This window comes from Bufo gargarizans, chromosome 2 (assembly GCF_014858855.1).
Source record: "Bufo gargarizans isolate SCDJY-AF-19 chromosome 2, ASM1485885v1, whole genome shotgun sequence".
Lineage (NCBI taxonomy): Eukaryota > Metazoa > Chordata > Amphibia > Anura > Bufonidae > Bufo > Bufo gargarizans.
This window is the reverse complement of record NC_058081.1, coordinates 526,558,612-526,574,353: the sequence shown is the minus strand read 5'-3', so window position 1 is coordinate 526,574,353 and position 15,742 is coordinate 526,558,612. Positions and strand designations below refer to the sequence as shown.

The 15,742-nt window shown below is 43.5% G+C and overlaps 1 protein-coding gene across 1 annotated transcript in view; it reads right to left on the bottom strand.

The window, feature by feature from the left end:
- TM7SF3 (transmembrane 7 superfamily member 3) overlaps positions 1–15,742 on the bottom strand; it is a 36,901-nt gene that overhangs the window by 13,239 nt on the left and 7,920 nt on the right. Inside the window, exons 2-3 of the mRNA XM_044281456.1 lie at positions 5,777–5,931; positions 2,787–2,937 (exon numbers count right to left, since the gene is read on the bottom strand). Coding sequence (XP_044137391.1) covers positions 2,787–2,937; positions 5,777–5,931 — 306 coding nt within the window. The remainder of the gene's footprint in view (positions 1–2,786; positions 2,938–5,776; positions 5,932–15,742) is intronic.

Here is a 15,742-nt window from a genome sequence, read left to right as displayed (position 1 = left end):
TGTAAGTTTTACACAATGATTTCATTTAAAAAAAATAAAAATAAAAAAAAATCATGTTTTAGTGTTTCCATAGTCTGAGAGCCATAGTTTTTTCAGTTTTTGGTGGATTATCTTGGGTAGGGTATGATTTTTGTGATGTAAGGGGACAAAAAAAAAAGGCTTTTTTTACACCGATTATTATTATTTTATTTTTTTACGGTATTCACCTGAGGAGTTAGGTCATGTGATATTTTTATAGAGCAAGTTATTACAGATGCGGCAATACCTAATATGTATACTTTTTTTTGTAAGTTTTACACAATAACAGCTTTTTTTAAAACCAAAAAAATGATGTTTTAGTGTCTCCATATTCTGAGCCATAGTTTTTTTTAATTTTTTGGGCGATTGTCTCAGGTAGGGGCTTATTTTTTGCGGGATGAGGTGACTGTTAGATTGGTACTATTTTAGTGGGCATAGGCCTTTTTGATCGCTTGCTGTTGTACTTTTTGTGATGTAAGGTGACCAAAAAATTATTTTGCATAGTTTTTATTTTTTACGGTGTTCATCTGAGGGGTTAGATCATGTGATATGTTTATAGAGCCGGTCGATACGGACACGGCGATACCTAATAAGTCTTTTTTTGTCCCAATTTTTTTTAAAACTTTATTTGGGAAAATTAAGTTTTTGTTTATTTTTACTTCAAACTACATTTTTTTTTGGGGGGGGGGGGGGCTTTATTTTTTAAACTTTTTTTTTACTTAATTTTTTTTTTGTCCCACTTTGGGACTTAAATTTTTAGGGGTCTAATCCCCTTTACACTGCATTCCAATACTTCTGTATTGTAATGCATTGGCTGTATGAGTAATACAGTGTATATTACTCCTACAGCTTCCGGCCTGTGAGATCCAGCCACAGGCTCGTCACCGGAAGGCAGCGCCAATGCCTAAGGAAGGCATTGCGCTGCCTTCCATGCCATCGGGTCCCCTCTACAGCCGCATGGGGACCCGATGGCGCCGCCGCCACAACCTACAGTAAAAGCCGTAAGTCTGAATTGACCTGCGGTTTGCGGGGCGATCGCTGACACGGGGGGATGGGAGGGTGTCACGGGAACCCCCTGCGCATTGATCCAAGGTGCCTGCTCAAATACATACCGGTACGTCATGTGTACTTAAGTACCAGGACATCATGCCGTACCGGTACATCATGTGTCCGCAAGAGGTTAAAGGGGTTGTCCAGGATTTTAACACTGATGGCCTACATCCTGCACCCTTGCTAATCGGATGTTTCAAAGTAGCTCCAGCACTGGTATGGCACAGCTGTATGTGATGAGTGCAGCTGGTAACTGCAGCACCGATCCAGTGTTGCAGTAGCCAACTCCGTCTACTACTCAATGTTCAGCAGTTTGGCACTTCAGCAAATGGCATTTATCATGTAGATAAAGTAGGCACTTACTAATGTATAGTGATTGTCTATATTAACTCTTTTGCTGGCTGGATTTATTTTTCCGTCACATTATACACAGCTTGTTGCAATGGTTACGACCACCTTACAATTCAGCAGAGGCGGCCGTGCTTGCACACTATGAAAAAAGCATCGACCTATGTGAGCTCCCACGGTCCTGGCACTTTTTCCTATAGTGTTCAAGCATTACCACTGATAAATTGTAAGGTGGTCGTAACCATGGTAATGAGTAGTGTATAATGTGATTGGGGGGGGGGGGGAATAAAAAATTAAAATCACAGCAAAGGAAGCAATATGGACAATCACAATACATTAGTGATTTGTATAAAATGTCTCTACATAATAAATACCATTTGCTGAGGCGAGGCAACCCCTTTAACTGTTTACCTTGAGCACAGCTCGAGCAGCAGGTGGAGGGCTGCTTTAGCTGCTCATATCTCCAGATTTATAGCAGATACAGATATGTGCCTGGTCTTGTTTGAAAGCTGGCATTCCAATCAATTTGGGAATAAAAGCACTATAATCTGCTTTTACTTTCACCTTCAGTTGCAGTCACTACCATCCCAATATGTGATATCTTCTGATATAATGAAGAAAATGCTGATTCTGCCATCTCTCTAGCTGCTACCGATCCAGAGATATGAGCAGCTAAAGCTGCCTCTAACCTTTAGTCTGAAGAAGGAAGGGGGGGAACAGTTGGGGAGCCAACAGCTCGCAAAAAAAAAAAAATTGGCATCATCATCATTGTACAAGTTAATGATTTATACCACAAAGTGAACACCGTAAATAAATTCCACAAAATAATCTTAAAAATGATGTTTTTTTTATATCTTTACCCTAGAAATAAAAATAAAAAAAAAGTTATTCTATACACTATATAGACCTCAAAATCATTCCTAAAAAACCTACAACTAATCCCACAAAATAAAAATGAAAGAAATTAAAAAGTTTTAACTGCTAGAACAAAAAGGGCAAAAAGGTTACTTAGCCTTAAGGCTAACATTCGTATTGTCACTAAGGGGTTAAAAATGAACTTTTGTCCCCTGAGTTGCGTGCCAAAATATTTACTTCATACATTAAAAATCTACAATAAAAAAAAAATGTGACATTTTTGGGAGGGTTTTGAAAATTTTAATGCGACTGTTAGGAGGTTAAAGCTTCTACCACGCCCATGACTTTCTTAGCCTCGTGAAAGCAAATATGCCTATAATGGATGTCACCCAATGTAAGAGCTATATATTATGGCATTACAGTTCCAAAAAATAATTAATAGTAATATTTATTGGAGGAGGGTAGCAATATTTTGTAACAAGGTTCTGGGTCACTTACACCAGATTGGTACTTACCCCTCTCTGTGTATGGGATACTGACAGCTGATGCCAACAGAGGATCCGGGTTGGCAGTCTCCAGGTACCAGGTGGCGCGAGTCTGGTTGGTGCGGAGGACGGTCAGGAGTCCTGTGTCGCTGCCAGTCTCAGAGTCATTTATAGTTGGAGTCTAAAAGACAAGAAACGTAGAAGAATTGCCTATTAGTGAAGGAGGCATGCAGCTCAGCCATCACTAGGCACAATACTAAAGCTAACAGTTTTTACCATACAGAGCTTCAAATCCCATGCATTGTAAAATCCCATGTGCCTGCAGTCACCACTAGGGGGTGCATCATATCTAACTGTATACAGAGTTATTGTTGAGTTCCATGAATGAACAGTATGCAGTAAGCTCCCTCTAGTGGTGAATGCAGGCAAATGAGATTTTAGCATGCAAGTCTAGACTATGCTGGACATTTGGAGCTTTGTATAAGGAACAAAAATGAGTGCCAATCCATATGATATTAATAAAAATAAAAACAATTCACAGAATGTTGGAGCGAAAAACAGACATCACCATAAGTTTCATTTATATGGCACTCATAGCTTTTGTTGTCATTTACTATATTTCCTCATCCATGCATACTTGGTAGGCAAATCTTCTGTGCTGTCCACACAAAGGTCCTGTCCACATGGCCGCTGATGGAGGATCATTTGACCAGACACATCAAACACTGCACCTGCACTAAACTAACACTCCTCATCTCACACTGATCATATAATGTATACTGTGCAGCTGCAAGACCTGGAGGAGAAGGGGTGGAGACAAGCAATCATAGAGGGTGTGTCTTATTAGTTGCCTGATCAGTTCTTTTCCGGTATAGAGCCCCTAGGACGGAACTCTATGCCGGAAAAGAAAAACACAAGTGTGAAAATACCCTTAGAACGTGATGACAGGTTTCCTTTAATATTTTTACATTTCAGACATTTTAGATGCAGTGATACCTGCTGTTTATTTTTTTGTCTATATATTTTTATATGTAAAACTGGAAAAAGGAGTGATGATTTAAACTTTTCATATCCACGATGCTAGGGAGGCTCATTCCCGTCTGCCATTGGCTGCTCCCCCCCTCAACCCGGATATTTTATCCATGCACGGGGAGAAGCAGCAGCAGCAATGTGGGGACCAGAAGCGGCGTAGGGAGCGGGGACCCGGCTAAGTATATTCAATGTGGGGGGACATTTCATACTCTCGGATAACTCCTTTAATAGAATTAAGGTATGTTATACACAGATGTTGTATGTCACTCCTACCCATGACTGGAGGTCAAGCTAATGACTCCACCAGGTCTTCAGTCTATCACACTCCAGAGCTGCATTCACTGTTCTGCTGGTGGAGTCAATGTGTACATACAGATGTAGCTGAGCTAAACTTCGTTAACGCATGAAGAATGGCAAGAAAACTATAACTAACTTTCAATGGAATTCAAAGGCTTTGTCACAAGATAACACATGGCACAGTGTTATCTTGGTTATCAGAGTCAATTTTAGCTTGGCTACATCTGTACATTACAATAGTTATCATTTACTGATCCTGAGTTACATCCTGTATTATACTCCAGAGCTGCACTCACTATTCTACTGGCGGAGTCACTGTGTACATATATTACATTACTACAGCGATTTTGAGTCTGGCACTGGAAAGCAATAAAAAGGAATGCATTCTGGTGCATTCAGTTCCGTTCAGCTCAGTTTTGTCCCCATTGACAACGAATGGGGACAAAACTGAAGCGTTTTCCTCCGGTTTTGAGATCCTATAACGGATCTCAATACCATAAAGGAAAACGCTGATGTAAAAGTAGCCTTATCCTGTAGTGATCCCGAGTTACACCTCCAGAGCTGCACTCGCTTTTCTTCTGGTGGATTCACTGTGTACATATATTGCTTATCCTGTACTGATCCTGAGTTACAGCATGTAATATTATGCTGTATATACAGCCCGGTGGCTCAGTGGTTAGCATAAATGCATAAAATAAATTATACTCCAGAGTTGCACTCACAAGTTTGCTCTTGGAGTTACTACTTATACATACTGTGTACCTAATATCAAGCATCAGTAAATCCTGTAGGATTGGTACAGGATAAGTAATGTAATGTATGTACACAGTGACTCCTCCAGCAGAATAGTGAATGCAGCTCTGGAGTATAATACAGGATGTAACTTGGGATAAGTACAGGATACACAGTGACTCCACCAGCAGAATAGCGAGTACAGCTCTAGAGTAAAATACAGGTTGTAACTCAGTATCAGTACAGCATAAGTAATATATATGTAGACCGTGACTCCACCAGCAGAATAGTGAGTGCAGCTCTGGAGTATAACACTGGATTTAACTCAGGATCAGTACAGGATAAACTAAATATGTAAGTGGGCATGTACTATACATTTAATTTACTTGACTACTATAGTATATATACAATCGTATGTGCATTTTTCTATCTTCATTTAGATTATCCGTTTTGCGGAACGGAGCGGCCAGCCCTATGGTAGAAATGCCTATTCTTGTCTGCAAATTTCAGACAAGAATAAGACATGTTTTATCTTTTTTGTGGGGCCAAGGAACAGAAGTAAAGATGCAGAAAGCACATGGGGTGCTGGTTGCATCTTTTGCTGCTCCATTTAAGTAAATGGGTCCGCATCCGTTCCACAAAATTGCAGAACGGCTGTGGACACAAACATATGGTCACATATGAGCCCTAATATGTGTCAGGAGGACCCCAGGAACTCACTAGAATTAGAGGACTCTGTAGTTTCAGCTCCCCTCATCAATGTAGCTCCGACAGCATAAATAAAGAATAAAACCACTGGAAATGAGGTCTCCATAATGGAAAGTTGCTTGGTGTCCCCCCACTAGACCTCCAATCACTTGTGAAGGCCAGCCTGGTCATCTTCTGGATACATGGCTGGTGGTCCACAGTGGTGTGGAGGACAGTGCGGGGTACAGGGGACCGCTTTGTTGGGTACACACCTTGTCGATGGACAGCGTCACGTTGACATACTGACTGTGCACCTGGAAGAGGATGAAGGATACATTGCTGGGAATGTTCTGCAGAATAAACTCCATGGGGGAGGAACGATTCAGTTTAACATCTGTAAACCTTCCCATCGAGACTTCGGTGAGTCCTGCAAACCAAAGGCAGAAAGAGCAACCATAAATCTGGAGCATTTGCTGAATTTTAACCCAAACACCCCAGGATAAAGGGTTACTCCCCTACCCCTTTGTCACCCAGCTTTCTGCATACCCTGCAATTAAATTCAACCCACACTCCCTCTCTCCCTACCTGGGATAAGAAACCGTCTGACCCGGATGAAAACAAGCTATAGGGATCTCCCAGACAGAGCAGAGCATGGAAATAAGAAGGGAAATGTATGACTCAACCTCTATTCCTAATCCCTGCCTGTGCTTTTCACATTCGATCTATGAACCAGGAAGCTCAGGATAAATAGAGATTTTGCTCAAAAGCCCCCCCCCCCAACAAAAATATTCATTATTATGGAGTTACCTCAACACCCTTGTTTCTACTTTGTCAGTCTTTACCGCTGTCATTCTATGCATTTTGTAGGTGTTAAAGGCCATCTGTCAGGTGGATGAACATTATTAAACCAGGCATAATTCCTGGCAGGATTAAAAGCGTACCTTCGCTACATAAATAATTATACTAATGAGATATCTGGAGCCCCTTTGTGCACCACAGACCCAGTGTATCCATTGTCCCTCCCTCTCTAAGGGCTTATGCACACAAACGTATTTTCTTTCCTTGGCCGTTCCGTTTTTTTGCGGACCATATGCAGAACCTTTCATTTCAATGGATCCGCAAAGAATGGAAGTTACTCCGTCTGCATTCCGTATGTCCATATTTCCATTCCGCAAAAAAATAAATAAAAAATAATAGAACGTGCCCTATTATTGTCTGCATTACGGACAAGGATAGTATTGTTCTATTAGGGGCCAGCTGTTCCATTCCGCAAAATACGGAACGCACAGGTATGTCATGCATATTTTCTGCGGATCTGTTTTTTGCTGACCGCAAAATACATATGGTCGTGTGCATGAGCCCTAAGACCGACAGGCCTCGGCATCTCGCCTGTCCCAGTAATCCCACACCTACCATACACATTTATACCATTGGTGCATCCCCAGCAGCAAAGTGACTACTGCACATGTGCTGATAACGTCACCTAGGGCTCTTATTTTCTTATTACCGCCACCAGATGTCATGGTAATGCAACACTACTTGGCAACACACTGTAAGCAAGCTGCCAGACATCAAGAATCAGCCATAGTGAGTAAACAATAGGGTTTAATGTATATTACCACTGCAGTTAGCCCCCTCTAGTGGTGGCTGCAGGAAGATAGATGTTTACCATACATCTCTAGGTCTATACAGTGGATTTGGAGCGCTGGATCATGGAAATAGAGCTCTGACGGCTAAAAAGATATATTAGTTAATCAGACCAGTTTAGAAGAAAGTAAAAATACAATGGTAGACTGTCACGGTGGGGGAAAACTCCCACCGTACAATAAAGAGCAGATGGGATAGCAACTAGGCCAGGAAGCTGGGATATGGGAGCAGGTCACCTCCTAAAGCTTACCTAATCCTCGCCCTTACTCCTAACTGTATGACCGGACCCAGATGGTAGGACGGCTCCTACCCAGGAACCTCGGACCCCGAGTCGTCCTGATAATCCCTGGAATAGTAGCAGGGGTGTGACGAGTGGGAGCTGACAAAAGCTAGAGTGTGAGCTGAAAAATCAGGATATGATTTCTAAACTGCCACCACTCCCTCATTTTCAAGCCCACCTACACAAATCTTATATCAAAACGTTCAGCTATCCCTGCTGCCACTAAAAATGTCCACAGCTAAGCCATAGTCCTGATAGTTTTCACAATATGACTATTTGTTTGCACTTCATGAAGCCCATTGACATTGATTGAAACTGCACAATAGCCACCTCAAATTTGAAGGGCAATTTCTAAGCTGCGACTGTGCCTTTATTTTTAATATTTCAGAGACATACTATGCATCAAAATGTAGGTCTGGGTCTTGTGATTCTCACAATATAAAGCTATTCGCTGTAGGATATATAGTTTTTAATAACTCACTCTACAGCAAGAGTTGCCATAGGAACCCGGGTGTGTGAGCAGCCAGCATAGTGACAAAAGCTAGAGTGCGAGCTGAAAAAAAATTAAAATAAATCAGGACATGATTTCTAAACTGCCACCACTCCCTCATTTTCAAGCCCACCTACACAAATCGGCTGCTAATGTTTTTATAAATGTATGTTTTTAATGTAACTGTGAAGCCGTTTGGGCAACAATATTACAATTAAATGTGCTATATAAATAAATAAAAGTTGAAATGCATTTCTCACTCTATCAAGCTTGCTATGTGCATTTTTTAAATTTGATCAATCAACTGGTTAGTGTAATGTTTACTATCTTTACTCACTCCAAACAGTAACTCTGCCCAGTCCAACCTTTCCACAGTTACTCCAGCCACTCCGCCCACGACAGTTGAAGACTACTGGTGGAGGCAAGAACACTTCACACAATATCCCCAGAAATTGTAGCTTTTCTAGTAGCAATTATAGTCTTGTACATAGCGGGCAGCATTATAGTAGTTATATTATTGTACATAGGGTGCAGCATTACAATCGTTATTTTCTTCTCTGTAGGGGGCAATATTATATGATGATTTTATGTTGAGAGTGATTACAATGTGTCCAGTGCTCCACACAATTACAGGTGAATAAAAAGTGACTATTCAAGCCCACAGGCAACGGTGTCATCTGAAACTCAGGAGGACTTTAGCAAACAAACACAGTAATCTCTCAACTTTTCTGTGGGTTAAAGGGAACCTGTCACCGGGATTGTGTGTATAGAGCTGAGGACATGGGTTGCTAGATGGCCGCTAGCACATCCGCAATACCAAGTCCCCATAGCTCTGTGTGCTTTTATTGTGCAAAAAAAAAAAAAAGATTTGATACATATGCAAATTAACCTGAGGAGTCCTGTAAGTGAGATTAGTCAGGGACAGGACTCATCTCAGGTTAATTTGCATATGTATCAAATCTTTTTCTTTTTTTTTTACACAATAAAAGCACACAGAGCTATGGGGACTGGGTATTGCGGATGTGCTAGCGGCCATCTGGCAACTCATGTCCTCAGCTCTATACACAAAATCCCGGTGACAGGTTCCCTTTAAGATCAAACATTTCCAAGAAACAACATTGCTGACACAAAGAAAAAGCAATGTAAAAATACTCACAAAATGTCTTAAAAGCAGAAGTTAGCTGTATGTGTTTGGGGGGGGGGGGGGGGGAAGAAATCAGCATTTCATTACTCATAAGGTGAAATCCTTGACGAGTTTGGCATGTAATTCCTGCGGTTTACGATGCAGGTTTTCGGCAGCAAAATATGTACCATATGACGAAAAGGTTATACAGTTATACCAAATCCTCCAGTGCCGCACACAGTGTTTGCAGTAATCATCTGGCTGTAATGCCAAATCAAAGCAACTATCCTTAAAAAATATACTGCAAAAAGTAAGCCATATTTACCGAATCCAGACTACCCCAATAAAGATAATCTATATCGGCTGGATTGTAAGTCATCATGTATACACCACCGCCACATTATTACCTATTACCCTAAGGGCCCATTCACACTGCCGTATGAACGGGTCCGCACCCATTCTGCAATTTTGCGAAACAGGGTGCAGACCTATTCATTTCAATAGGGCCACAAAAGATGCGGACAACACGTCGTTGTCTTAAATTAGAGTCAGGTGTTTTCAATCAGGTCAAAGTCTGATCTTCATAACACATTTGTGGAAGTGTATCACGGCACAAATAATGCCTTATTCACACGTCAGTGTTCGGTCAGTGATTTCCATCAGTGATTTTGAGCCAAAACCAGGTACGGCTCTAAACACAGAACAGGAGCAGGTCTTTCCCTTAGGCCTCTTGCACATGGCCACTGTGGGTCCGTTCCGTGCATTGGGGACCGCAATTTGTGGTCCCCAATGCACGGGCAACGGCCTTGCGGCAGCCAGGATGGATTGAGACCCATTCAACTTCAACATGTTCTATTTTTTTGCGGTGCAGAGGCACGGAAGCAATCCGTAGTGCTTCCGTTCCGAATCTCCGTGATTACGGACCCATTCAAGTGCATGGGTCCGTATCCGTGATGCCGAGTGCACTGCGGACCCGCAATACGGCCACGGGCACACAACGTTCGTGTGCAAGAGGCCTTATACCTTATGTCTGTGGAGGCTCCGCTCCTGGTTTTGGCTCACAATCACTGATGGAAATCACTTACCAAACATTGACATGTGAATGGGGCTTAACCCTTTAATGTTCAGCGCCATACATATACGGCGCACTGATGGGGAGGGTGCAGGAGCTGCACTCGCCTGATCCGCGGCAGGGGCCCAGCAGTCACTAATAGACAGACCCCTGCTGTATGCGCCGGCATCTGTGAAATCACTGATGCCGGCGCATTAAGCCCTGCCCAGCCTACAGACCACTTAACATGCGGGCTTCAGACATGTGCAGGGTATCCATTGGGTCCCCGCGCTGTTGCGACGGGGATCCGATGGCAGGGAAGGCAGCCCAATGCCTTCCATAGGCATCGTGGCTGCCTTCTGGGAGAGCCAAATTTCAAGATTTGCTTCTTAACTAAAATGATCCAAACATGAAGTAGACATATGGGGAATGTGAAGTAATAACTATTTTTGGAGTTACTATCTATTATAAAAGTAGAGAAATTTAAATTGGCAATTTTTTTTTTACATTTTTGGTAAATTTGGTATTTTATTTATAAATAAAAATGAAATATTTTGACTAAATTTTACCAATGTCATGAAGTACAATATGTGACGAGAAAATCTCAGAAGACTTCCGGTTCTGGCGCTGCCATAGATAGCTGCGTAAAGTGCGAGCTCCCCGACTGCTCTCCCGTACTACCCGCTACTCCCCGCAAATTGGGACGAGGTCCCAGCTAATCGGACGCTTATACAATCCAGGTGGTCCGGTCCTGTGCATGGATTGCTACCTGCTCACGTTGGCGAGCAGATCAAAGCAAAAGATGAACCTCAAAGCTGCCAAGCCCGCAAACGGGACACACGACATGGCGCCCAACACTGAAAAGGCGGAAAACTCTGCCGGCCTTCCAGCTCAACAGACGGAGAATGAGAAACCTGGTGAAGGTATGGGGATCGATTATCGCCAGTTAGCACTGGAGGTCGCTGCACGCTTCTTACCGGACCTGCAGAAATCATTGTCTTCAGCAGTAGCGCAGGCCATCCAGCACATGAAGGCAGACATTGCCCAGCATGCGCAGCATATAGAACATTTGGAGACTAAGTACACAATGGTGGTGTCTGAGGTCTTAACGATGCAATCTGCCTTAAAAGAGGTGACTAAAAAAGGAGGAGATTAAAAAAGATTGGCGGACAAAGTCGATGAACTTAAAAATCGCTCCAGAAGGAGCAATCTGCGCTTGATAGTTCTCTTAGAGGACATACCCCCCGCAAGTGTTAATACACATTTGCGAGCGCAAACTACCCGAGGCAGTAGGCCTACAAATGATCTGTAGGTGGAAAGAGCGCATCGCGTGGGCCCCGATTTGCATTCCGCCTACGAAAAAAGCTGGTGGCCAGCGTAAGACCCCGGGTTGGGGTCATAGAACCAGAAAAGTCATCATGAAATTCCTGAACTATGCGGATAAGGCGGAAATTCTGAAAGCCTACAAAAAAAAAATTGCGCGCAAGGACAGTACGAGGACATTCAGTTCTCATGTTTAATGATGCCTCCGCTAAAGTTCTTAAGACACGCAGAGCCTTTTCGGGGATCTGCTCAGAGCTCTTTTACAGGAAGATGAGGTTTACACTTCTTTACCCAGCCACGCTGAAAGTTTTTCCACGAGGACGGCACAATAGCCACATTCAAACACCTAGAGAAGCGGTAATGGCGTTGAACATAGAGGCAGAGATACAAGTGGGAAGGAGGAAACTGTCTCCAGCACCAGCTCAATCTCCCGGATCGGAAGGAGACCAAGGGGACCCCAACCTGAGATCCAGAGACTCACCAAAAGAACAGCACAAAAAGGCGAAATGGGTGACCTGACTCTGCTCCAGGAGGAGCATGCAATTAGCAGTTTCGGGGCCGGGCTATGGCTAACACGCCGGGTCCCCACGGGGGTGAACAAGAGTTGTTACATCCCTGATGGACTAGGTATTGTTATCGGATTTATTTTATAATGGGACGCCTGAGACTTTTTATCAGCTCCGTTTGATTGATGTTGCACGTTTCTCCCATTAGAATTAGGGGTTCTCAATAATAGGCGGCGCATCTCATGGGAGGGTAGTAAGAGGGGGAGTTAATAGGATATTAAATATAATGTGTAGTACTACTACCATGTCGGGAAGAAGTAAAGTTCAGAAGAGTTATGTAGGAGGGTATAGAGTGAATATCTTCTATGTTTTGCTAAACTTTGTTAAAATCTGTATGTTCATTAGGTTGGTATATGGGCTGGGAGGCGAGTTATATGTGCTGGGAATGATCACAATATTACCCTATCTATCCAAAACCTGTCCCATGTCCGTGGTTATTGATATTCATGAAAGCTGGTCACTATGGTTAACATAATTTTGTGGAACGTTAAGGGTCTCAGATCCCCGCAAAAAAGGATGATGGTATTACGTCACCTAAACAGGCTGCGGGCTGACGTCGCGCTCCTCCAGGAAACACACTTGGAGGAGAGAGATTTCCCGCGTATGGGGAAATTGTGGGTGGGAATGGTGATGGGGTCTCAGTCGGTGGCTCGTAAAGCAGGGGTTCTGATACTATTGCCGAAAGGATTACCTTATTCAGTACATTCTCATTTTGCTCATGAAGACGGGCGGATTGCTCAAGTTACCCTCAAATCGTGAGGTTTACTGAGTATATACACAATAGTTTACTGAGTATATAATAGTATACAATAGTTTACCGAGTATATACAATATTTATGGCCTTAATGAAACTCATGATACCTGCTTCTCTAACTTAGCGGGCAGACTACTGTTGGACCCGATTCACTACAAAGTGATGGGGAAGGGGGGGGAGATATGAATGTAGTGGCCGATTGGGAAGAGGATAGTAGATCGGACAGGATGGGCAAACCACCGGCGAAAAGACATGAGTCGATACTGAATGATATGACGACGTCCATGGGTCTGGTAGATACTTGGTACACACTTCACCCACAAGTCATGGTCGCGCTTAGACTATATTCTGGTATCGGCCTCCCTATTTGGCAGATGCTTATCCTCAGAGATAGCAGACATGGTTATTTCCGACCATACACCCCTATTGTCAACGTTCCGGGATAGTGTGCCTAGAGGGAAGGACTATATCTGGCGCTTTCCTTCGGATCTGTATGAGAATGAGGAGTTCTGTAAACTAGTTGTTGGGTGGTGGGATGAATATATGGAACTGAATAATAACCCAGATAATGCTCAGCTAACATTGGATGCAGCAAAAGAGGTGCTTCGGGGCAAGTTGATATCCCATGTGGCAGGATTAAAGAAAAGCGTAGAATGCCATATAGATACCCATAGCAAGGCACTCCGGAGAGCTTATACAGATTTCAAAAACTTGACCATCTGACGAGTTGGAACAAATCTGGAAAAAAAAGAGAAGGTTGAACATGAACACTGGTTAAAGAAGAGGGAACAAATGTTCCGATCTCAGGGAGAAGCCCAGTTGTATAGATCTGGATATGGTTCTTAGGGACTTTTATAAAAATCTTTATGAGGCAGAGATGGAGAATGAGGAGGCCTGGGAAGAATTTAAGAAAGTTAAGATGCCGCATATTTCCTCTGATGATCTAAATATGCTAAATGCCCCGATGTCGCCCTCAGAGGTGACGGGGGTTATCTCTTCTATGCCACTGGGGAAGGCACTAGGACCTGACGGATATTCGGGGGAGTTTTTCAAGATTCTTAGTGATAGAATTGTGCCACTGTTAACACCGATCTATAATGTATACTTGGGAGGTAACCCCATGCCCATGGAAACAAATGTTGCCCACATTAAGTGGTTACCGAAGCCGAGGGAGAGACCCACTTTTGGCGTCTTCGTATAGGCCCATTCCACTCATCAATGTGGACATCAAAATCATGTAAAAAAATAATGGCAATGCGGCTGGGTGAGGTGATGCCTAGAATAATAGCCAACCCACAGGTGGGCTTCATAAAAGGACGGGCAGCGGTTGCTAACCTACGCAAGGTTTTGGCCATCCTTGAGGAGGTCAAGCTTCGACTTCGCACTGCGCCACCAATGATAATTACCCCTTAATACAGGAGGCGGGTACTGGCAGATCAGCGGCAGTTAACCCCTCAGGTGCCGCACCCGAGGGGTTATCTGCCGCTGATCGCAGCTCTCTGTCAGGGGCAGGGTGCCGGCAATGCGATTCTGCTGCCGGCACCCGCCTCCTGTATTATGCGTTAAAGACTTTCAGTATTAGGCTACACAGACCTGGCTGTAGCGCTGTCCAATTGCAGCGCAGCGCAGGGAGAAGGAACGCCCACTAGAGAAGCTGATGTCTCCTCCCCATTGCTCCGATAGTAATTAGCATATGGAGCAGGAGAGGAGACAGTAATGGGGCGCAGCGGGCGAACGGAGCGGTGCCCAGGAATAATGGCAAGTGCAGGGACATCTCTGGGCGCCGCTCTGTGTAGGAAAGGCCGTATCATTGGTGGCGCAGTGCACCCTCTCTTCTCATTGGTGGCAGCACAGGGGGAGGGAGAGACTGCTTCCATCTCCCCTGTGCTGCTTAGGAAACATGAGCGCGCGAACAGCAGAGCTCTCATGTTCAGAGATACTAGACTGCGCAGCAGCACAGCCCAGTATTAAAAAAAAAAATTAAATCTCTGTATCGTATCGATACCGGGACAAAAGTATCAATTGGGTATCGAAATTTTAACACCCGCAATAACCCTACTTCAGACACTGTATCCATTGAATAACTCAGTCGAGTCATTATTCTAATTTAGAGATAGAATCTCAATTAGCCCAACCGTGGTCTTTAGCGGCCCTGTTACACACGAAATATGCGAATCTCCCACCTTTGAGAATCCTAATAAAAGACAGTGGCAACCTGGAAAGTGGTGTGTAGGGAATACGGCCTCGATTTGTGGGGGACTTATGGCATGAGTCGGAAAACAGATACCTTCTGTTAAATGAGGTTTGCTCAAAGTATAGATTGACCCCAAAACAATTTCTAGCATACATGCAGGTCGCGAATTTCTTAAAAGGTAGGCTGAGGGATCTCTTCCGAGAGTTTCCATCCAACCAATTTGATTCCTTGAAACTATCAAATCATAACTATTTATCCCTTGCTGATTTCGCCCTTCGACTGCAAAAGAGGAATTTGGAGGCCGCAACGGTAAAGACGTTCAGGCCCTGGGAAAATGAGCTACAAGTTCCCAATATTCAAGATAGAATCATACAGGGCTGGATGGAGGTGAGAAAAGCGGCGCCATGCGAAAAATGACGTGAAACTCAATTCAAGATAATGCATAGAGCTATTTATGGTTTTCATATGACTCCTATGTACTAACACAACGTCCAAAATGCAAGATGAGTAACACCAACTTATATCACTGAAGTTTCATTTGCCATTGTCAGTAGAGACAATACTGTTCCATAGTCACCCAGATAACCTAAAACTAACCCACACGATTCATTTATGCATCCTGGCAGCCAAGAGATGCCCGTTATGCCACTGGCCAAGACCAAATACATCCAGCATGTCAGAAATGTCTAAGGATGGAATTCTTAGCAGCAGAGCAAAAAACGGAAAGCATGATCAAAGGGCTAATGAAAAAATGGAGGGGTTTTATATATTTGATCCTTACAGATGAGGAGATCCGAACACTGATGGATC